The sequence below is a fragment of the Leptonotus elevatus genome, chromosome 6 (assembly GCF_054856555.1).
Source record: "Leptonotus elevatus isolate MCC_2025b chromosome 6, RoL_Lele_1.0, whole genome shotgun sequence".
Taxonomy (NCBI): domain Eukaryota; kingdom Metazoa; phylum Chordata; class Actinopteri; order Syngnathiformes; family Syngnathidae; genus Leptonotus; species Leptonotus elevatus.
In genome coordinates, this window is record NC_141244.1 from 26813328 (window position 1) to 26836499 (window position 23172).

The 23172-nt window shown below is 43.9% G+C and overlaps 1 protein-coding gene across 2 annotated transcripts in view; it reads right to left on the reverse strand.

The window, feature by feature from the left end:
- Positions 1-2672: 2672 nt before the first annotated feature.
- The window catches only part of adamtsl4 (ADAMTS-like 4), a 39690-nt gene continuing 19190 nt past the window's right edge, over positions 2673-23172 (reverse strand). The window contains exons 5-17 of one of the 2 annotated variants that reach the window (XM_086077356.1): positions 22454-22556; positions 17260-17399; positions 15788-15992; positions 14422-14606; positions 12204-12282; positions 10740-10991; positions 10333-10462; positions 9142-9346; positions 7727-7900; positions 7464-7643; positions 6275-6454; positions 6041-6188; positions 2673-5037 (exon numbers count right to left, since the gene is read on the reverse strand). In XM_086077356.1, coding sequence (XP_085933482.1) covers positions 4904-5037; positions 6041-6188; positions 6275-6454; positions 7464-7643; positions 7727-7900; positions 9142-9346; positions 10333-10462; positions 10740-10991; positions 12204-12282; positions 14422-14606; positions 15788-15992; positions 17260-17399; positions 22454-22556 — 2115 coding nt within the window. In that variant the 3' untranslated portion in view covers positions 2673-4903. Of the gene's footprint in view, positions 5038-6040; positions 6189-6274; positions 6455-7463; positions 7644-7726; positions 7901-9141; positions 9347-10332; positions 10463-10739; positions 10992-12140; positions 12283-14421; positions 14607-15787; positions 15993-17259; positions 17400-22453; positions 22557-23172 lie in introns of both variants that reach the window. The other variant, XM_086077355.1, reaches the window with a different exon arrangement.

Here is a 23172-nt window from a genome sequence, read left to right on the forward strand (position 1 = left end):
TTCTTGCCTGGAGCTCTGGCCTTGGTGCTGAAACTACACGCTCCTCTTTATTCCTACTCTCTCTGTGGGAAACAAAACAAAGTACAATAATACCGACGACGAAATACTTGGTCCTGATGACAAAGCTTAGACCAGCGACTCACAAATACGGCCAAGTTGCAACCCCCTTTTTTAGACAAGGCTTGAATGGAAAAGCAGGAGGTTCCAGGACTGGTGTCACAAAAGACATAGTCAGGTCTATAAATATTGGGCACAGTCCTCATCTTTTTGGCTCTAAACATCAACATTGTTTGAGTTACAGTACTGTGCAAAAAGTCATCAGTAGCTTTATCTTTATAAGGATCTTTTTCACAACAATCACTATAGATTTGTACAACTTGAATTTGGAGCAACAAACTACATTTCAACAACCAGTGACTAAAACACCAAATCATGCACACCATGTGATACAGTAATATAATATTATCCGTATTTTTATCAATCAGTATATGCACTCGTTGAAATTTGACCATCGTTAATGCACTTACAGTTTTCTTTGTCTTTACATAAATATTGTGCGTATCAGCAAATGTATAATAATCATCAATATTTTTAAACCACTGTCAACTTGTACAGTACAAATATTACTGTACTATGTCATGGATTGTTGTTACTGTATCCGTAGAACTCTATACTCCCTGTTTGCTTAGCCTGTTCATGCATTCAGCTGAATAAAGGAATATGAGAATGAGGGGGCGCGGGGGTGGGGGTGGGGGGGGGGCTATATGTTTGCTTCCGATGCCCCCACCCTCCCGACGCCACGCGTGCACGCGCTCACGACCGACTACAGCTGCCGCTCACGCCGGAGAGCAAAATCACACCCACGCCCACTCCGAGTAATGACGACAGGGGAGGAGGTGGAAGGACTTGGCCTACTTTCCACTCAATTGTGCCGTTTCACTCAATGGCAGGGAAAAAAAAAAGGCAACCAGTCGACGTTAGGCCAAATTGACGTGTGCCTGCATGCGCGCGCGCGCGTGTCGGTGTCGGTGTGAAATGACAATAAAGCAAGTCACGGGGTCATTTACTACTTAAAGGTCACCATCTGCCTGCCTTGTCTTGTGCTCTCTGGAAGCAAGCAACTCCGCCACATACAAGCACGCACTCGCATGTGTATCACCACACTGTGGGGCGTCTGGCGGCACCCGGCAGAGGCACGCACAGCCCCGCGCGCACGCACGCTCGCACGCACGCAACGCCCGGAGGAGGTGGACCGCATGCAAGCGGGGAAGGCCGCACGCCATCGGAGCTGTGGAATCTCCACGCGTGGCCAAGATTAGGAGTTGAAGGAAACAAAAGTAATGGGACAAATCAACCCTCAAACCCGTGAATAGTTGGTTGGAAATCCTTCACGATCATCAATAATCGGGTTTCCATCCAATTGTTTTTGAGCGAATTTACTGAAAATGCGCAAAAACGGACATGCGACTTCTGCCCGTTTCCATCTGCTGCTCTTTTGCGAATATTAGCAGCGGACTCCGCCGCTGTAGGTGGCGCTACACGCCATAGAGATGTGATCCAGCAGTTATTTAAAAGAAGAACAGGAAGCGACTGCGCTGTGCGATGGAGTCTTATGTAGCGTTTCTTTGCTGTTTTCCATCTAAAATTGCATTAATATTTGCTTCTTCAATTCATTCCAAAAATAGTTCTGTTTCTCCCCCCCACAGATTTTTGGCTGCTTTCTCAGTATGCTCTGGGTTATTGTCCATCTGCACTGTGAAACGCCGTTTGTCCAATGAGTTCGCAAGCATTTGTCTGAAGGTGAGCAGACAACACTTAAAAATTCATCCTGCTGCTTTTGTCAGCAGGTGGTCGTGTAAACTGAATCGATGCAAACTCCGCACAGGACGGCTCAAGTTGGGTTTCGAACCTTGAACTTCAGAACAGCGAGGAAGACGTGCGAACCACAAGTGAGGAACGAAAATGCCATCTTTTCCAACAATGAAGATGCCAGAAACAGAACAGGAAGTGCTGCATAAACCCGAGACAAGGTCATCTCAAGGCGGCTTTCCCCACATTTTATTTTTTTTTGTTCAAGGCCCAGATTAGGTTGACTGAAATCCACCATAACATCAAGAAAGGAAAAGTTTCACAGCAGACATGAATTTACTCGCACAAACAAGCCCTTTGACGTGAAATGCTGTCAGCGGCTCGATGATCAATAAAGTCGCTCCCATCATCGTTTTACTGTGACGATGAGCGACCCAATAAAAATTGACCCGCAACCCATTTTAGCTCCTGAGCTCATCTTTGGGAAACCCTGCGATAAAGTCGGGCAGGAATCCGGTCGCTATTAGATGAACAAGCAAAGACGCTTGGCCCCCCCAAAGTCAACGTTTGTCAAAGTGGCCCTGGTGGTTCCCATATGCAAATGCGCAGAAACCTCACATGGCTCAGAAGGGTCACCCTCTGAATTGGCTCACCTGGATGCTGATCCCATGACGAAAAGTTGTTCCTTTTTTTGGTCTTAACTTATGGTCAAAATTGGATTCAAAAAACCCAACTCGTTTTAACTCTAGCTTTATTTACCTAAATAAGCTGGAGAAACAATAAAGATGACTCAATGGCGCCACCCATTGACAGCAACGGTAACTCCCCCTTTTTTTTCCTTTGACAATGAACACAAGTCTTCATCTTTTGTTTCCGTTTTATTTTGTTCACGTAAGCATTGGGATAGGAAGTTTGTCACACTATTTTTGTGTACTATGAGATGCGTGTGCGTGAACAAGAACAAGTGTGTTTGGAATCCAATCCGGTGGTTGCTACAGGGAGAAAAACAGCCCAAAAATAAAAATAAATTACATGTTCTTTGATACAGATAAATTACTATCCTTTCTTTTTCATATACAGTATCTCATATGTCGCTACAAGGAAGACAAAGATTTGGAAGACTTGGAAGCACTTCAAGAATCAAAACAAAACCAAAAAACAGACGGGGGATTCTCAGGTGCAGCATATGCCAGTTGGATGTGAATGCATTCCGTCTACAGCACCGACCGCTATCGTCAGTTGAAAAATATAAGCGCCTACTCTGTTGAAAACATCTTATACACATGAAAAACATACACAATATACAGATCGCTCCCCTCGCGAGTGGGAGCGCGTGTGCTGATTTTGTGCTGTGTGAAAAGGTACAAAAATAAAATAAAAAGGAGCTCAAACCCCATGCGGGTACTCGCACACGTACATTATATACATTTGATCATCACAAAAAAAGATCGACTGTCAGGGCAAGACAGAACGAGGATGTTTGAATCAATTGCGTCATCCGACTTCCGTTAACTGTTGCAATGAGACTTTGTGAAAATCACCTCGACTTGTTGGTGTGATTTAATGACACCAATAAATGGCTGGAGTCCAATTGAATCTGTGAAATCCTCTTTGCTGTGGTACGTACAACATGGCTGACTTGTTTGTTTATCCTCCACCATATTTGGTCATTCACGGCCTCCTTTGGTTTGTCTTTTCTCTTTCGTTTTTTTATTTTTATTTTTATTTATTTTTTTAAGATGCAATGAACGCTAAAAGGCCACTTAAAGGGAATATTTTTGGCAAAGAAATACAACAGAAATCCTTCGGGCTGCATTGTACACAAAAGAAGTAGAACCGGTCCACTATGTCCTCGCATGAAGCACATTTTGGGAGTTTTCCTTACGGCGTGCCGCTTCGACCCAACATAGCGCAGGAAGGCGGATCTGCAAGCGACTTCAATCACGGCCAGTCAACGTGGCTCCTTTCATTCGCAGAAGCGCATCCGACCCCCGAGCCCGTCGTATTGTAATAATACGCCGATTCACTGCTCACATATTTATCAATGAAATGTTTGGCATCCACCACAAACATTCGCGCAGCTCAGAATCAGGTTGCTTGTGCTCTGATCAAATTCGCTGCCTGTATTTAGTTATGGTAAGTTTAGATCAATTTCCTGCCACCGAATTGTCACTCGCACCCGGTGCGTCGCCCAGCTTGGTGGAGACGGGTCAGCCAAATTGGCAAATAGGCGCAGCGAGCCTTGTGCCGATACGAAAATAAGGATCTGCCGGCATTTGCGCCATGGCACAAATTTTGACTGATTTTGTAAGGCCCACAAAATGTTGTTTGATTGCTATAAAAACATGGAAGCTACCAAAAGAAAGTTTGGAGTCTCTTCTTTCATCAGAAAAAAAGCATATTTCTATCTGTTTACGCTTTGCAGCAATTAGCCTTAGAATATAACAAATTTTCATCATTATTCACAAATCAGTTTAAAACTGGGGGCTTTTTGCAACATGGCCCTGGTTGATCTCTTATACTCGGCTGCCACCTGTTGGCCGTTTTTGTAATAACTACCATTGCTTTAAGCGACCTCTTTAGTTCAGAGGCTGCATCAAAGCCTTTCTGTATGCGCTAGCATTAAAAAAACAACAACATATAAATATGTCTTTGGGAGCATTGTAATATTTAAAAATAAAACGTATTTATACGTTTTTGGGAGCAAATGAATTAAGATAAGGAGTTTTTTTTTCCAGCCGATTGAAAACAATGTCCTACTCTGTGAGCACCGTCCTTTGCAAAAATAAAAGAAAATAAATCGCTTGTCTCTATGTGGCCAGTCTGCTTGAGCAAACGCAGCGAGTGAAGATGTGGCCGCCTCAAAAGTGACTGCAGAGAGAAGCGGCCGCTTTCGCAGTGTTTTTACCTGAACTGAAGGCCAAACCACTAAATGTTATCGACAACGTGCCTCCGCAGGCGAAAGATCTGCTCTGGGCTGTCCGTGTCCATCTCGGGGTGGGTGTGTGTGGGGAAAGGGGGGCGATCGGGCAACTGGGGCCCAATCGTGAACTTCTTGCACACCGACCGGGCCTGCCTGCCTGCAACGGGCCTGTCAATGTCTCCTGGCACGCAGCGCTGCGCTGTGCGTGCACGAGGCGCAGCACGCCGTTTTGTAGTACGAGTAGACGCACAGCCTGGCCTGCACCACCATCACACAGTTGTGCCGTCTGTCCCTGCAGTTCTCGTCTGTGGTTCCAAAACAAAGACAGAGGGGGGGGGGCAGGTTGGTGCAATACTCCATACAGCAGTTTTTCCCCAAATAGGGGGTGCAGTGCGATTCCGGAGTTGCTTGAGACCTCAGGGAACATGTTTTTTTTTTTGGTGTGTGGACATATTAGAATAAAGTGTAATTGCACATCCACTACAGTAGGTGGCAGTGGCAAACTCATTATCAGCTCTCTATTTTATGCTTGTTATAAATTTGCTAAATTGTTGTATTTTATAATAATTCAGCACTTTTATAAGATATGTAATTTGATGATACAGCACTATGTATTTTGCACTTTGTATGTTGTTTGTACGTAACTTTAACTCCTTTTAATAAACTAAAAAAAGTCAAACAATTCTTTAAAAAAAAAATGCTAAGAAACATTCACTGTACATTTTCTAAGAAAAAACGGGATAAAATGAGTTGGAAAAAAATCCAAAATAACCTCATAAATTACAATTTGGTCAATTTAAATATTGTTTTCAAAAAACTATACTTTTGGTCAGTCCACGTGTGGATGTTATTTATTTATTTTTACAAATTACTGACCAATCTAAAATAGATTTGCCTACTTTAATGAAGCAATGGTTGAACAAATATGCCATTTTTGGGGTCTCTAAAAAGTGACAATTTTGGAGGTAAAAGTTTTAATATTAATATTAAGCAATATGAAAAAGAAATAAACAATACTGATAAAATTATATATATTATTTTTATTTATTCATTTTGGGGAGGGGGGGGGGCAAATGTATGCATCACTTAGAGTGACCTCTCCAGGTGAAAAGCAAGCGTGCAAAGGATTTGCTTTGAACAAAATCCTCTTCTATTTGCACATTGTTGAATGTGAATGAGTGAAGTGAGAGCTGTGAACACACGCGTGCGTGCGTGCGTGCGTGCGTGCGTGCGGCGCGAGCGGTGCGGTGCGTGCGGTGCGTGCGTGCGTGCGGTGCGTGCGTGCGTGCGTTGCGAGCGGCGGCCAACCTGTGACTTGCGGACTGCAGGGTATGACGTTGCACGCTTGTTCCTGTTCGGGCTTGACGTTGACGTCGCAGACTTGGCTGTGCTTTTTGTCCGCCGTCAGGCACCGTACCTCCCTCATCTGCAGGCCTCTTCCGCAAGAGCGAGAGCACTGACAAAAAAACGAGCAAAGGAAAAGCACATTGATGACGATGCGATGGGCTTTGGTTCCGTGTGACGAGCGCGTTGGCGTCTCACCGCGCTCCACTCGGTAGTGAACCACCGCGGATGACAATCTGCCGTCTCGCACCCCTGCACGGCGGCCGGCTTGTCCAGGTGAGCGCATTCGGACGAGGGCGCCGCCGTGAAATCGTTGCTCGTCTTCTGGACGCAAATGACGTCCCGACGCTGGGTTCCGTTCCCGCAGCGAACGTTGCACTGAAACGCCAACATCAACACAAACTCAATGCAGAAAGTCTTTACTTGACAATGAATGAATTATTATTTGATTTGATTTTTTGCACAGCAAATTTCAATGACGGCATCCTGCGGGGAATTCGCTTTTCACAATTGAAAAATTCCCCATAAAAATTCACAGTCAATTTTGAAGACTTCATTTGACTCTAAAAAGAGTCAATTTGGTTACACTTGGAGGAGAGTCAATTTTACCCAAAGTATTTTTACAGCGTAAATGAGACAATTGGCCGATCCCATGACAAAAACCTAGAAAAGTTTTTTTCACTCAGAAATTCGAAGTACATTTTTTAGTACATTTTACTCGTTTAGATTTTTTTTTTTTAAAGCAAAAAAGTTCCACAAGGTTTGAGGAACTAACTCACGACCTTCAGCTTGTGAGACGGTCACTCTACCGCTTGAGCTGTGCCACTCTTACTGCCTACGGTTTGCTAATATCCAAAAGGAGTCGAAAAAGGATGAGGTACGAAGATTCCAGCTGACACAAGCGATATGCTAACACACAGCATGGCTCAGGAAGTAGATTGGCTGTCTCCAAACCTCAAGTTGCGGGTTTGTTCCGCAACCCTTGAGTAACTTTACTTAAAAAACAAATACATTGTAGAATTGAGTCTCTCCTTGCAAAGTATACTTATGTCATGTTTGGGTTCTGTGGGGGTTGGCTTTTTGTTTGTTTGGCTGTTCTTGTTGTTTTTGTCTGAGGTTGGTGTTTTTTTTTGTCTCGTTCCAGCCATGGCGACCAGTCCACTCATGTCCCGTCCAGTCATGATTGTCTGCTCAACTTTCTCCCTACGTTTCATTAAAGTAAATAATCTGTCTGTGAATTATTTGAGTAAAATTTGCTATTGAATATTTGACTCTGATTAGAGCGGGACCAAACAGAGTCTTTTTCGAGTGTAAAATGTTTCCTTGAAATACGCTCGATGAATTCAAGTCGAGTGGTCGCCCGGAGGCGGCGTTTCCGTATTCTCACCTGCGTCCACGGGCTGCTGAACCAACTGGCCACGGGCACGCAGGGGCCCCCGTTGCAGGCTTTCAGCTCGGCGGGTTTGTCGCCGACGCAGGCGCCGGCTCCCTCGCCCTCTCGGACCCCTCCGCGCGTCAGGCACATCACCTCCCTCTTCTGCACGCCGGGGCCGCAGCGCGCCGAGCACTTGAGCGAGCGGAGCAGACGGCGCGTTTAGGACGAGCATTTGCGGGCGTGGCGTGCGGGCAGGGCGGGGGCGGCACACTCACGTCGGCGGACCAGGCGGACGAGTACCAGTTGGTGACGCACGGGCCCATGTTGCACTCCTCGCTGCCCAGCGGACGAACGCGGGAGCCGCACTCCTTGTCGTTCACCACGCCGCCTTGGTCGCTCACGCAGCGCACGCTCCTCGTCCTCTTGCCCACGCCGCAGTCAACCGAGCACTGCACGCACACACACAATGAATTAACTCTGTGTTGTTGTACCGCCCTAAAGAACTTTTCATCACAAACGAGGCTTCAAGCGGTTTCAAGCTTATAGGTTCTTTATCATCTGCGTAGAACGACTCTCAAAGAAGCTTTGTGAATCCCACTGGAGTTCTCGGCACCGCAACACGATTGGTTGCTGCATGCAGGCGGGACTACCTAGAACAGCAGTGGGATTCTGTCTGTCTGTCTTATACTGCCCCCAGGTGGCCAGGCAAGGGGAGTACATGCAAAGTTGCAGCATTCAATTCATACAATGTGACCAAAACAACATTTCAACTGGAGATGGATCGTTGGATACATGAAACATACACAATAGATTTTTTGGGGGTCACTTTTGACACAATAGCCGTCATGCAAGGAAGCATCTGATTTATAGCAGCCAATCAGCAATCAAACAATGAAATATTGTATATCTAAACAAATATTAAACACAGAAAGTGAAAATATCTTGTAATTACAATACACTACAATAAATACTCTTTTATTTATTTTCTAAAATATATATCTACAAGCAAAAAATTATGTATATTTTTTAAACAATATTTGTTCTACTTGCTGTATCTAATAACATTTACATGATATGTATTACTCAACTATTTTTGGGGTAAAGGGGTACTTTAAAAAAATTCTAAATAAAATTTGAGTTTGATTTTTATAATGAATAATGCATACTTTGGTTTTAATAGACTAGAATTGTATTTAATCCTGACTCCACAACATTAATGTTATTTTACTTTTGCAACTTTTCCCAAATTCTTGCAGCATCATGTTTGATTCAAATAAATCCTGCATCATTATCTTGTATTACTATTTCGTGACACGTCATTAGGATTGATCATTAGTCAGACTCGTGATTGAATAAAAAAAAAAGATTTTGTTCTATTGCCTGATATAACAAGCTGACTAATAAGATGAAATATATCTAGTGTGTACCCTGTAAAATATTTGTAATTATTATCTAGCTATTTTTATTTTTTTTATTTTTAAATCTATTGACTCCTCTTGTTACTTTTCTTTCTTTTTTTTGTACATTCCTCCGTGTGGGATCAAAATAGTTCTTTTCTTCACGAGGGTCTCATTACAATATTATTCCCCCCCCATCGTTCCCAAAAATGGTTACTGGTCCGATAGAGTGCTGCAGTAATTGAATTTCCTTTGAGGAGTGTGAAGGGCGAAGCGAAGGCGGGCGACGTTACCGCGCTCCAGTCGGGGCCGACCTCCCAGTGCGAGCAGAGCTGCAGCTGGCAAGCCTGCGTGGACTCGGGCGGGACCAGTCCGGCGCAGCGCTGGGGGTGGACCATGGTGGAGCGGTTGCCGAAACTCTGCCTGCACTGGAGCTGCCGCTGCTGGGCGCCGAGCCCGCACGACACGCTGCATTCCGACCAGGCGCTCGCCTCCCAGCTGATTGGACCAGACAAAGGCGAGATGCGGCCACGTCACAACAAACGACTTTGAAGGCAGCAACATTTCCCATTCGACGCCCCTGCACGAAATCTTGCAAGGTTGAATACTTCCAAATGTCAATATTCTTTGACCAACACAATGTCAAGTATGTTTATATTCTTTCGATATGTTCACTATGTATTTATGTACAGTAAGTATTTATAGATTTGATTTGATTGTTGATAAAGAATTGAAAATGAATGAATGAAATTGTTTGAAAATACTGAATACATTTTGTACGTAATAAGCTCAATATTTTTTATTTTGTAGATTTCAAGTTTTCTTTTTTGTTTTACTTATATAAGGTATATATTTATTATATTTGTTAGCTAACATTATCATTATGGCTTTATATAATTTTTTTATATTTTGATTTATTTGTATAGATTCAAAAAAAAATTGAACTTATCTGTTATTATTAGGTTGGCTTTTTTTTATAAAGTTACTGGTTTGTTTTTATATCAATTTGTCATTATTACCTTTATTTATTTTACATATTTCAAGTTGATATATTTCAATATTTTAGATTAATAGTATTCATGTGTAATAATAACTATTTAATAATACTTTATTATTATTATTAATAAATATTATTACTACTATAAACTACTATTAACTATTTAGTAATATTTATTATTATTATTATTATCATTATTATTATCATTATAATTATCATTATTATTATCATTATTATTATTCCTAATTTATTTAGTATGTCGTACCTGTATTTTTATTTGATTATTTTAAAAACTCATATTATTGTTATTTTTATTACCTAATTGTATATTTTATTATACAATTGTACATCTTTTATTATTTGTATAAATGGTTAAGAAAAAAAAAATCTTGTATTATTTTACCATATTTTAATTGTATCTATTGTTTTGTTTTAATGAATTATTATTTTTTTAATCATGTATTTTTACGTGCACGTCTTTACTCACAATGGCGGACACGCGTGCGTATTGCAAGGCTCGTCATCTGGTGCCGGTTTCGCGGCAGAGTCGCATTTCCTGTCGGCCACTTCCTCATCTGTGTGGCGATCAATGCAGATGATCTCTCGATATTGATGACCTGTGAGGGGAAACCCAGAGTGAGATGCGTACTTGTAGTTACACAAGGCAGCCACACGAGGGAGACGCAGCACATCTTTTCAAACCAGTCGCTGGACGCTCAAATGACCAGCTTGATGTTCTCTTGGTGCCTTTGGAGGTTCGAATAACTCACATCAACTCAAAGCACTCTTATCTCAAGTCATCATGTTACACTGATATCAATGGAAATGTCATTTGTCACTCGTATCTCAAGGCGGCACTGCACTCGCATCTGTTGTGACTTTTGTGTGCCTGACCTTTGCCACAGGAAGCGGAACACGGCGTGAGCGAGCCCCTCCTCCACACGAACGGCGGCTGCGTGTCCAGCGGCAGGTCGGTGCGAGGCGGGATGCGAGCGTTGCGATTGGGCGCCGAAGCCCGCGGCGGCGACCTCTCGGCGGCCCAGCGCTCGGACGCCGGGGGAGCGAATCGAGAGGAGGAGGAGGAGGAGGGGAAAGAAGGGATGGAAAGAGGAGGAGGGGCTTCGTGGACGGACACGGTGAGGGGACCTGCGGGCGAGGACGACAAACAGGATGACGCGAAGGCTGCAAATGGGAAAAAGCCCGTTTTCATCACATAGTGATGATGTCATCGTCATGATGTCATCACGCCTCCTTCCATGGAGGTCGCGCACGCACAATTAACCACAACAACATCAACATTTGGCCACTCCCATAAACACATCAACCACTCCCACATGATTTTTACCAAGATGAGTCATTTCAATTCATTTTGCTTTTGGAATAATGAAACTTGGTTCTTGTAACTTTGACTTGCAATCCTGGTTTGGCTTCATGTTGTAAAAAAATAAAAGACGACTTAAGATGATGACTTCATTTTCAGATGAAGATGAAAACGACTATTTGTGCCTTACATGAAGGACGGTAAAAAAATTAAATTAAAAAAAACCCCATCAAATTTATCCTCAAAGAAATGACTAATATCTTAAAATTATGAATTCCCATTAAAATAATAAGAAAAATGTTTTTATAATTAAATAATGAAATTTTGTCATCATATTTTTGTCTGGAAAAAAGTAGGTATAGATCACATGGGTGAAATTAGTGACATTATAATTACATATTATTTTATTATCCAATTTTTAACTTTATAACTATAGTACCTATTTTTGCCCCCCTGTATATACTAAATATAACTACTTTGTTCCCTAAATGTTTTTATTTTTTTAAATGTTTAAAAGTTTTTTAATTGTGCCATTTTATTACTTAAAAAAATGTCATTCTCTTCAGACGGCGACCTTTTTTCTTTCTAAATAAATAAATAAATAAACAAACAAAAATGACATCATTCTTACTACCTTTTTAATGACTATGAATAATGTAATTTCTAACAATAATACTTGACTACTTTTTGGCTACTAACGACTATTCTCTTAAGATTATGACATTTAAAAATAAAACAACGTTTTTTGTTGCATTTTTGGCATTTTTTTCTCATTTAAAAAATATGACTTCATTCTCATCACACAACATTACAAGCCTACCGTACACTAAAATTGACAAAATAGTCTGATTTTTCTTCTAAATAACAAAAATAATTGACTATTGTTTGTATTATTCTCGTTTTATTTTCTTAAAGAACTAAAAAAAAAAAAGAGACTTGATTGCCCGAATGTAACTTTCCAATGCTGCAGTTACCGTTGTGGGCCGTGCGCGCGTAGTGGGTGCGAAGGGGCGCCCTCCCCTGCGGCGGCTTCTCACCGGACTTCTCGCCCTCCGTCTTCTCCACGGGGATGTAGAACTCGTAGTCGATACCCGGGTTCTGCTGGTGGAAAATGATCTGCACAAACACCGGAAGTGCAAGGAAATTGGCATATATTCTTAATCCTCTGCCCAAAACTACTGGCTCCCTTATAGTAGTAAAAAAAAAAGTATTGTTCTTCTTTAATGGCTTCTATATAAATGCATTGCACATGACTGCCTCCTGGTGGCCAAGGTGGGCAGCACAATGAAACGCATTGTAGCATTAAATTATAGTTTCTTTTTTTTATTTTTATCAGTATTCCCATCAAACAGATTTATTTTCTAAACGTGATGCTTGCGTTTCGAGGCACGAGGCCCTCACGTGGATCGCACTCGGACTGGCCAACAACGCAAGGTCATCGAAACATCCTCAGCCATTTTAACGTGCTAGTTTTTGCTTTGAAAAAATATATACAAAAAACATCTGTCCGTGATGTGTTGAGCTGAAGCGCGAGTACGTGCGGCAAGTCTTGCTCCCCTCATGAAGAATCTCAATAAGAAGGCTCTGATTTCCATTTGGATCGCGGAGACTTTGTGTGTTTTTTGTGTACTTTCCAAGTGGCGACGCCCACACAGAGATGTCGAATTTTCATCCATCTGGAAATGTTTTCACAAGCAAGCGAATGTTGTTTTGCACACCGACATCCTCTCCATTCCAATTTGACCTCTTTACTCTCATAGTAGCAATATGTTGATTTTTTTTCTTTGCAGTGCAGCGCTAACACTTCAAAAATGAGTTCAGCAATAATATGAAGAAACGAGGCCGTTCAAGCGGATGTGCGTGTGCGTCCTCCAGGCGTGCGTGAGCGTTTGCTATTTTTACCGCCCGCCGCCCTGAAGTGACTGCAAGCAAATCTGCTGATGAGTCCCCTTGCTTTAATAAAATCATAGCCTGAGGCTAACGTCGTTATTAGCCCGCCGTCCGCATTAGCCAGCTTGGAGTCATCTGCTCTAATCCCGACACAATGTTGTCTCGCGCCGAGATCTTGACACACACGAGGGGAATTTCAGCCCGTGGCCACGCATGTTTTGTTTTCTCTTTGTATTTTGTTATGATGTCAAATAGCCCGCGGCCATGCTGAGGAGAAGCGCTTCAGATCATGGATGTCAAATACGTTGTGCTTTTTGCGCCTTATTGCTGAGGAAGATACTACAAATTTTGGTATTGATCTGATGCCAAGTAAATGCAGGGTCAGTATCGCCAATATCGATACTTTTTAAAAATGGTGGTATATGTTTAAAAAAAAAATTTTTTTAATTAAGGTAGCCGAATCATCAAATTGCTTAATCACAATCCATTTTCAAGTGTTTTTGTTGTTTCCTTTTTAAACAAAGGACAAAATGAGGAAAAAGTTTCGTTGATAAATAGAAAACAAAAATACTTTATCAAAATGTTTTCCCCCCAGAGACATTGACAACCACCATTTTTCTTTACTTTCTTAAACAAAGTGCACAAAGTGATCATAAACAAAATCTTTTTCATATGCTGTTCAGAAACTACAAATTGAAAAAAATAACGAAAACATTCTGCCTTCCTTGCACTTCTATTGTAGATTTGTTTTCAACCTACCAAACCGCAGCAGTGCATAAAAGAGCCAAACAGAAACTAAACTACTAGATCGATATTATAGTGCCAGTATCGATCCGATATCCGCAATGACTTGGTACCGATAATATCGCTATTTGGATCCAGAGGTGGCAAATCCAAGTCCAGAAAGTAAAAACCCCGCCACAGTTTGGCTTTCGCCCCAAGTGCTAGCTAGCTAGCTAGCTCCCTGGCTAGCTCCCATGATGCTTGTTTACCTGCTAGGGAGCCAGCTAGCTAGGTAGCATCAGGGGCAAAACTTCAAGCCAAACTGGGGCCGGGTTTTTACATTCAGGTGCTCGCTAGCTAGCTCCCTGGCTAGCTCCCATGATGCTTGTTTACCTGCTAGGGAGCCAGCTAGCTAGGTAGCATCAGGGGCAAAACTTCAAGCCAAACTGGGGCAGGGTTTTTACATTCAGGTGCTCGCTAGCTAGCTCCCTGGCTAGCTCCTACGGTGCTCGTTTACCTGCTAGGGAGCTAGCATCAGGGGCTAAAACCAAACTGTGGCACTATTTTGTACTTTCTGGACCTGGATTTGCCACCTCTGTTCGGATGGCTCCTCCCCGCCGCCAGTGGAAGACGCGTACTCACATAGAGTTGCAGCTGTGTGCTGGTGGGTCCGGGGGCCCTGAGGGACTCCCCCGGCTCGTCTTCGCCCTCCGCCTGCACTCGAGGTCGGGCGTACGTGAAGGTCGTCCCGCCCGCCCGGTATTCCCCCGGGGGGTCCACGGCCCAGCGGCCGTTCACCACGGAAGCCCCCGTTCCGCTCCTCATGGCTGCGGGGGTGAAGAAGGTGCGTCAGAGGCACGAAAGGCGCTTTGGGCGACACGCAGCGGAGAGCTCTCATTAGCAAACGCGAGCTGTCAAGACAAATGGACACGCTCGCTTGCCTCTCGGCAACTCAAGCGACGTGAGCTTTATCTTCTCCGACGCTGCCCAGCCACAACATTTACAATCTCCCGCTAAAGCCGGCAAACACCCCCTCCGGGGCTAAATTCGCACTTTCAACAGATGCAGCGCTGCCTGCAGCTACGAGTTGATTGCATTCCACCGCCAACAACCTCGACTCAAAACACTTTGAATATCAAATCATCGTCCTCCAACAAAATGAATGAAAGTGATATTCATTTGTTCCACCCAAAACATAATAAGAAAAAACAGCACTCTAATGTTGCACTTAATAAAAGCAGCATCGAGAAAGAACATCATTAAACAGTTCGAAATGCTGCATCTTCTAGTGTGCCGGTCTTGGCCACCAGGAGGCAGTATACAACTACACTCGTGCGGCAGACACAAACCAAGAAGAGCAGTACTGCTGCCGCTACTTCTGCTACTACTACTAATTCTTCATAGTAAATCCCCCACCCCCACCCCCACCCCATCACACGTTCTGTGTTCACGGTCACAGATTTATCTCCATTATCGGCTTTTATTTCCAGATCTACTTCCACTTTCAGCCCCCAGGTGGCAGCACACTAATGTATTTAACGCTGCAAAGAGAAAACAGCAAGTATTTCAAGCTCAGCCTCATTTTTGCTGAACAGATGAGAAAGTGATTATTGACCGGATTAATCCTCAGCCGTCCTGCGCTTGACGCCGACACGAAGCAACAGCTGTAGTTTAGCAATTAATTAACATTCTGAGACATGTTTGTTTAGTTCAGGAAATAAAAATTGAGAATCCCTGAAACAGGTTTAGAGGGATCGCTAAATAGCGACTGATAGTGATATTTTTCTATTCGTCTTTTCTTTATAATAAAAATAGATTATAGACTTACACAAGTTTTGAAAACTGACACCCAGATTTCTACACACACAATTGTATACGGTTACCAATACTTTGGTGTCAATTTTACTTGATGTAAAATCACATTGTCTAATTTTTCCTTCCTTTTTTCTATAATTGAATGCCGCGACGAAGGGGGCTTGCCTGTGACGTGTTTTTGTGCGCCGCTCACCCAGGTAGTTGGGACTGGCCCGTCGCTCGGCGATGTTAATGAAGGTGGCCCCCGCCGGGATGTCCAAAATCTTGTGGTAGCCGAGGGGAACGCTGACATTTTGGAAGCTGCCCGTCACCTTGTGACAGGCCGAGTCCCGCCCCCCGCAGACGCCGCACTTGTCCAACACCGAGCCGGAGCCCAGGACGCCGTCGCAGCCCTCCGTCTTGCAGGCGCAGTTGGGGGTGGCCAAAAACAAAAAAGACAAAAAGAAAGGAGCATGTGCTTGGAGGGATGAAGACAAATGGACATTCCGATCTTGTAAACGTTTCACATGCATCGTCGCCGTTTCTGTCGCTGATGTTGCGTAATGGGACATTTACGAGCGTGACTGCTGCCAAACGCTGAAAGGGTGAACGAGGGCGAAAGGAGGCTGACCAAAACGTCCCCTTTCACGAGGACGCAGACACTTTTAGGACCTCCTTTTTATTGTGGCTCGCATTTCTCACGATGGCCGCGTTTGCATGGAGATTTCAATCTATTCCTTTTTCAGTTGTTCATTGATTTGCTCGAAAGGATCTTTGTCTTTTCTTTCTTGTACCATATATGGAACCAAAATCAACCATTCACTCGTTCATACAGAGGAAGTCAACCTTAAACATTATTTTTTTCCTTTTTTCTAACCTTAAACATTCTGATGAATCTTGCATTTGTGGAATATGAGTTATGCGGCAAAATCCAGCCATTTTTATCCATCTAAGGGGGCGGCCATTTTGCCACTTGCTGTCGACTGAAGATGACATCACAGTTGCTCAGGACTCAGGCAACGACCAATCACGGCTCACCTGCTTTCTAAAGCTGAACTGTGATTGGTTGTTACCTGAGATCTGAGCAACTGTGATGTCATTTTTATGGTTGAATTTTAGTGCTTGACTCTATAAAGCCGGATCCATGAAATATATGCGAGAAAATTCAGATTCTTTGTAAGTAAGAATATTTATTGGTCCTTTGGAACAAAAATAAATAAATAATTGGGGGTAATCAACTTCCATGTATGACTTTTGATTTGTGGCATATTTGATACATCCAATCACAATGCTTTAAATTCGTACATTTATAACCCTCAAAAATATCATAATAAACAGATATATCAAACATAGTATTTTTTTCACAAATCTGAAAGAACATTTCCCAATGTTATTAAGAATAGGTGTCTCTCCTTTCTTAATTGGGGCGATCTTGCAAGGTCGCTGGAAAAGCCATCAGATGGGTGACACTGCCCTCTAAAGGATTATTAGTGCAATGCATGTGTCCGATCATATACATCATGGTTTTAATGGGGGAAAAATAAATATTATTCCACTCATGAAATAGAGGGCTGAAAATGTCTTGTATTTAGTCCACTTTAAGAACGCTGCAGCTTGGGAATTTCCCAACGGCCAACACTGCCTTGCTCGAGACGTCACGAACAAAGTGAATTTGGCTCCACTCACCAGACATTGTCCTTCCACGCAAACGTCGTTGGAGGTGACATTGAAGCAAGGCGTCCCGTCCCGCACTCGCTCGGCCTGGCGAACGTAGAAGCGATAGCCCACCGGACGGCACGTCAGCTCGCACTGCTTCTCCGGACCGACTGCAACACAAGTCAGGAGCGTCAACGCCGGGTTACGCCAGATCCGGCGCCAAAGCCACAACTGGCTTTCCTTTCGGTGACATTTGACGCAAGATGACCAAATTGGTCCGACACTCGGGTTAGGTCAGAGTTTGTCGAAGGCAAGAGCAGAAGCCGCTCATTGTCATTAGCCGCAGTTTTTCTAAAGTCTTGCTGGAGTGCCGGCAAACGTCCGCTTCAGAAAATCAAGCCTCAAAGCAAATGAATCCGACCCGAGTCCGCTCACAAGGGGAAAGACGTGCCCACGCGGGAGCGAGCGCTTGAATCACAAGCAAGAGGTGAGATTTACGAGGAGCCCGGGAGGCCCCCGGGCTTGATGGTGAAATATACGTCGACGGAGACGGGAGGAAGCCGAGAGGCCTCTTCAAAGGAAAACACAAAAAGTACAGCACGGCTTTCAGCGCTCAAACAGACTCCGGGAATCGCAAATCTCACAAGGGAGTCATCGTCGTATTTGAAGTTGGACGAATGTCTAGCATGTTACTGGAGACTGTTGACTGGAGCGTTAAGGTTTGACATTACCGTGGACCGCCGCCTATTCGCTATTTACAGATTCATCTACGGTGGCGTCACCGCTCACGAGATCGCCGATGTAGCTAATCGTAGCTATATCGCAAATGATTTGCCGTATTTCGGGTGATGTGGTGATTATTTTTTCCACATGAACTGTTGGTGCAGGATCGCAGCAATACGTGTGAGCCAGAAGACCCAAAACGTCCGAAGATGATCAAGTGCAATGCGCCGCCGGAACTTGCCGTCGACGATAACGTAGCTAACGGAATATAGCCTCCCCCCTGCTAATGAATACAACAAATCGGAACCCTTCCACAGGACGGGCGCAGCTGCTGCCGCCTTTTCAAAGGCCTCCTTCAACAAACAGTAACTTTCATTCGACATTCTTCGCCGACCCGCTAATGGCCTCGCTGACTTTCACATCTTTCAAAAGTCCAGGTATGACCTTGAAAGGCACACACACACATTCAAAGGGCATGCTAACAGTTAGCATCGCTAATGGCAGTTTCACAGTCAGCTCTCAAAGAAGGAGCTGATGTTATTCTCGGAAAGAATGCCTTTCCAAATAAAGGCTTTTAAAAGTGACAAAGCATTTGAGAAATGACTCATTCGGGCAGCTGGCGGCTCCAGGGATCGGCGTTCTCTCGGAGGTAATCGACTGGAGGTGTTTTGCGGGGTTCAAGTCCTCCAGCAACGTCCGCGTGTGTTCTGCGCGTAAATGAGCGAGAGCGCTATAGACGTGAGCTCATAGCGGCAGAAAAGCGGCACAGATTGAATTGCAAATTGGAAAAGGACAAACGTTCTTTGCTCCTGAAATGGACATTTTTAACGCTGTATCATATGTCGCTACTAAATGACCAGAAATCCACCCACAGTGACACCGTATATTTATTCTCTCGATATAATAAAGCATGAAAAAAAATGTGGTTTCTTCTCCAAATATTTGGACTTTTCGACATTTCGGAGCTGGCATAAAATGGTTGCGATCCGGCATGTGTGCCACGTTGTCCCACAGTGGCTCCACTCAGTTGAGCAACATATCGCTAACATACGCTAGGGCCTCCAGGTCAGAAGGTTCGAATAGCAGATTCCAAAACTTCTCCTTGGGCGCTCAAGGCAGTTGGAAAAACACACACACACACACACACACACACACACGCACACACACACGCACGCACGCACGCACGCACACACACACACACGCACACACACGCACACACACACGCACACACACGCACACACACGCACACACGCACACACACGCACACACGCACACACACACGCACCCCCCCCCCCCCCACACACACACACACCCACCTGCTCAGGTGTCTTATGTGCGAGCTGAAGAAATTGACAACATTTCAACAAGAACACGTCAGAAAGGGTTCAAAATGCAGCAGAATCTGCTCGCAAATCAAGTTCGGCATCAACGTTCCGTTCCCGGTTGGCCGGAAGGCCAAATTAATTACGAAGGAACATTAAAGCGTGTTTGAAAAGGAGCCACAAAGTCGTATATTAGGCCAGTAAAGAGAGCGACTGGATAAATGTGGTGTTGATGGTTTGTCAACTGCTAGAAAAACAAGGCCAAGGTCAATATTGCCTTCGTGTCATGTAGAGACAAAAAAGATCCAAACTAAATGTTGCGAATGCTTTTTTTTGTTTTAACACAGGACGACATTGTGGCGAATGTTTTTCCCACACTGCAGGAAAAAAGGCGCCAGCTCGCCAGGAGGAAAGAACGCCAAAAGGAAGGAGATTGACGAGCTGAAGCCAACATCGTTAGCTCATTTAATATAACCACTTCCAACAAATGGCTTTATTGAACAAATGGTTGCAAAATAGTTTTAGACGATTCTTAAACGACCGTTCCAAGATGTCAGCCTACGCATACGGTTGCTAACGCTAACGCTAGTTAACAGCTGCGCTTCCTCATTTGCTCGTTTCCATGTCGCTCAACTGTCCAGGCCCGCCTTTTTTTAGGCAGACACGCATTCAGCGTCACAGATGCAGAAAGTGATGATGGCGAGAAAAAAAAAATACTTGCACCTGAACTGTATGTTGGTATATGTACGACGATGTATTACGTAGATATTATATATGTGGCCCTATTATATTATTATATATATATAAAATATATATGATACTTTTCTTTTTTTCAGACGAGACAAGAAAAAACTCGCAAATTTGCCACTTTATAAATGATCCCAAACTCAGAAATTTATGAGAAATTTTGTGCCAATACTTTTTGGTCGGCTTTTCAAATAAGGAAAGCGTAATTGCTTTAACCATATCATGTTCAGCATTGGCTCGTTTGAAGCGTTTTGTACGGCCAGCGACAAAGACGCCTCGCTTTGCGAACGTCCGCACTTTGAGGATCAAGCATTTAAGTTCATTTGTTAAAATACATATTTACTTATACATTTATGCTTCCAGAATTATCATTTACACATTCATACATTTTGGTATTTTTTTGTACAATTAGCTAAGTTGATGTGTGGAATCTGCTGCTTTGCGTCATTCACTTGCATTGACCTCAAATATGCTCGCTTCTGATTGGTTCGTGTGTAGTCAGCTGATAGGGAATCAGGAAGTGTTGTCGATCTAGCTGCCGTCTGTGATGAGTTCAAGTTTAAACGAACCACCGACGAATCCTCACGTTAGACTGCAACTACACTACGTCTATTTCTCGTACGCAAATTTGCGAGTTTATTTCTCGGAATGTTACCCACCCCAACCCCCCCCCCCCCCTCTGAAAAGAATAAATAAAATATACATGGCCCTAAAACGCCGTCGTAGTACATGCATGAAGCTTTGAAACAGATAACATTGATACTTGGTCGCTACTTAGTAAGGGATTACTAGTACAGTGAAAATGCGCGGACAGCCAGACAGCGAGAGGAAGAGGCCGCGTGAGTTCCCAGCCGGCCGCCGCGTCTCGTTGCGGCCGCTCTCATCGTTATCTTTGAGAGATTAGACCGCAGACAGCGGCAGAAAAAGATCCAAAAGTGCTCGTGCGTGTGTGTGAGAATGCTCGTGTAGCCTTCATCCTGACTTGATGCCCCGCCCCCAGCGCAGGTCCATTTTTGGGGACAATGTCTGTCAAAATGTCTTCCCCCCCCCCCTTTTTTTTTTGTCCTCCACTGCTTGCGTCGTCCCCTCCGTCACTCTCTGAGCTCAGCGTTCAGCTGCTGGAGTATTTGTCGTCTAAATATACTTCCTGTCGCTATCTGGCCATCTAAACACACTCGGGCAGAGAAAAAGAAAGCCAGAGGCAGCGGCGGCGGCGGCAGCAGCGGCGGGGGCGGAGCTGGGACAGGAAGTGATGGGAGGCGAGGCTGGATGGATGGCGGATGAGCCGCCGCAAAACCAAACAAAAACAATCCGTTGGAAAATGAATTGAGCATTCTGAAAATCGTTTTTATTACCAACTCTACTACGATAGCAAGTGATTATTATTAGCATCATCATTATACATTTCAATCATTAGGGAATTATGAAATACACAAACTAATTTTACAATTGTAAAATGATTGTTAATAATTGCTAAAGGATGTTTGTAGTTGAGTTACGGCACAATTGTTTTAGAATGAGAACACATTTTGTCATTTGTGATATTGCAAATGGCCCTTTTTTTGGGACGTGAACACTTGCAGAACTATTTGGTTTCCCTCCAATGGGCGTGAACCCGAGCCAACAGGCGCAAGTTGAGCGCATCGAGACTGACGTCATGTGCAAAAGACGGAAAAAAACACCACGACTGCTACGGAATCAAAGGCGTTCCATTGACCCAGGGCGGCTCTCGCGCGTTAGTTTCCTTTCTCCCTTTTTTTCCTTTTTTCCTTCTTTCCATTTAAGAAGAATTGATGTTCCATCATGAATCGCTATTGGATGGAAATGAAGCGAATCGAATCAGGAAAAATCTAAATCAAATCAAATTGAACTCTTGTGACCCAAAATCGAATCGGTTGAGGAAATTAGAATCGATAGAAAAATAATTTACTCCTCATTATCGATGTATACATCATTCGTCCTGCTCATTTAACAAAATCTCACAAAATGTGTTATTCCAGTTGTTGTTTTTTTACTTCACCTCTCAATAAGATTGAAAACACATTTTCAAAGGAGTTGGAAAATGTTTGAAATGATTGAAGCTGCTCTCATTTTTTTTATAGTACAAAAGTCCGGCATTTGAAGACTTTGTTTATCTTTCTGGCTCCCAACATGGACGTCTGAAACGTTGTGGGAGATTACGAAGATTTCCCCGAAGACGCGACACTCGCGTGCCTTCGCTGCCGCTTGATCTCATTCAGCAGGAATCTGCTGAGAGCCGAGTCAAAGCAGGGAGGAGAAAGTTGGCGGCGCTGCAGGCAGCCATTAAGGCCCGCGTCCGACCCGTGACGCGGGAACAGAAAAGAGCTTTTTGTTTTCCGTTTTTTTTTCTGTGTGCGCAAATGATTGAAAACCAGTCGAAGCCCCGACGAGCGTTTTTTGTGCGTTCTCACCCTCGGTGAAAGGCTCCCAGTCGTAGAGCCGATCCATGAACTCTTTGGCGTTAAAGGCGGCGCACTGCTCGGCTCTGGAATCCAGCGGGGCTCCGGCGCACACCTGAAAAAAAAACAAAAAAAAACCTCAACGGCCATTTTGTGAACGTGCCGTCCCCGGAGAGGCAATTTTGCAAATGTCGCTAATAACAAAGCGGGGAAGCAGCCAAGCCGGCTGGCGAGCGCTCGGCCATATGGAAGGAATAGATTTTTCCCGCGAGAGGCCAAGCACATAAATCCGTCTCGGCTTTCAGTCGGCCACCGCGAAACCCCAGCCGCTTCGAGCACACGCGTGCGCGCTCAGCACATTCAAGCGCGCTTCACCTGCGCACGTTAAGCTTGTGGATTTTGCTTTCGCCGGAACTGACCTCTTGACCTCCACTTACGCAAGCCAAAACAAGTTGGCATTTTTATGAGCTTTCCAGGAAAATAGCAACAATGAATCCCACCTGGCAGATTCCATTTATTTGAAACACATCTTATACATTTATATTTATATATATTTATACATTTATATGTTTGGAAGCGCACTTCAAATGTAAGCGCGGGCTAAAAATGCCATCGACTTCCTTCATGCTCGCACTTGGTGACGATCGATAGGACGACGTCTCTCTTTCTCTGTCTCGGTGTTTCTATCGATCAAACTTTTTAAGCCTACTCATATTGTAGAATTAAGCAGT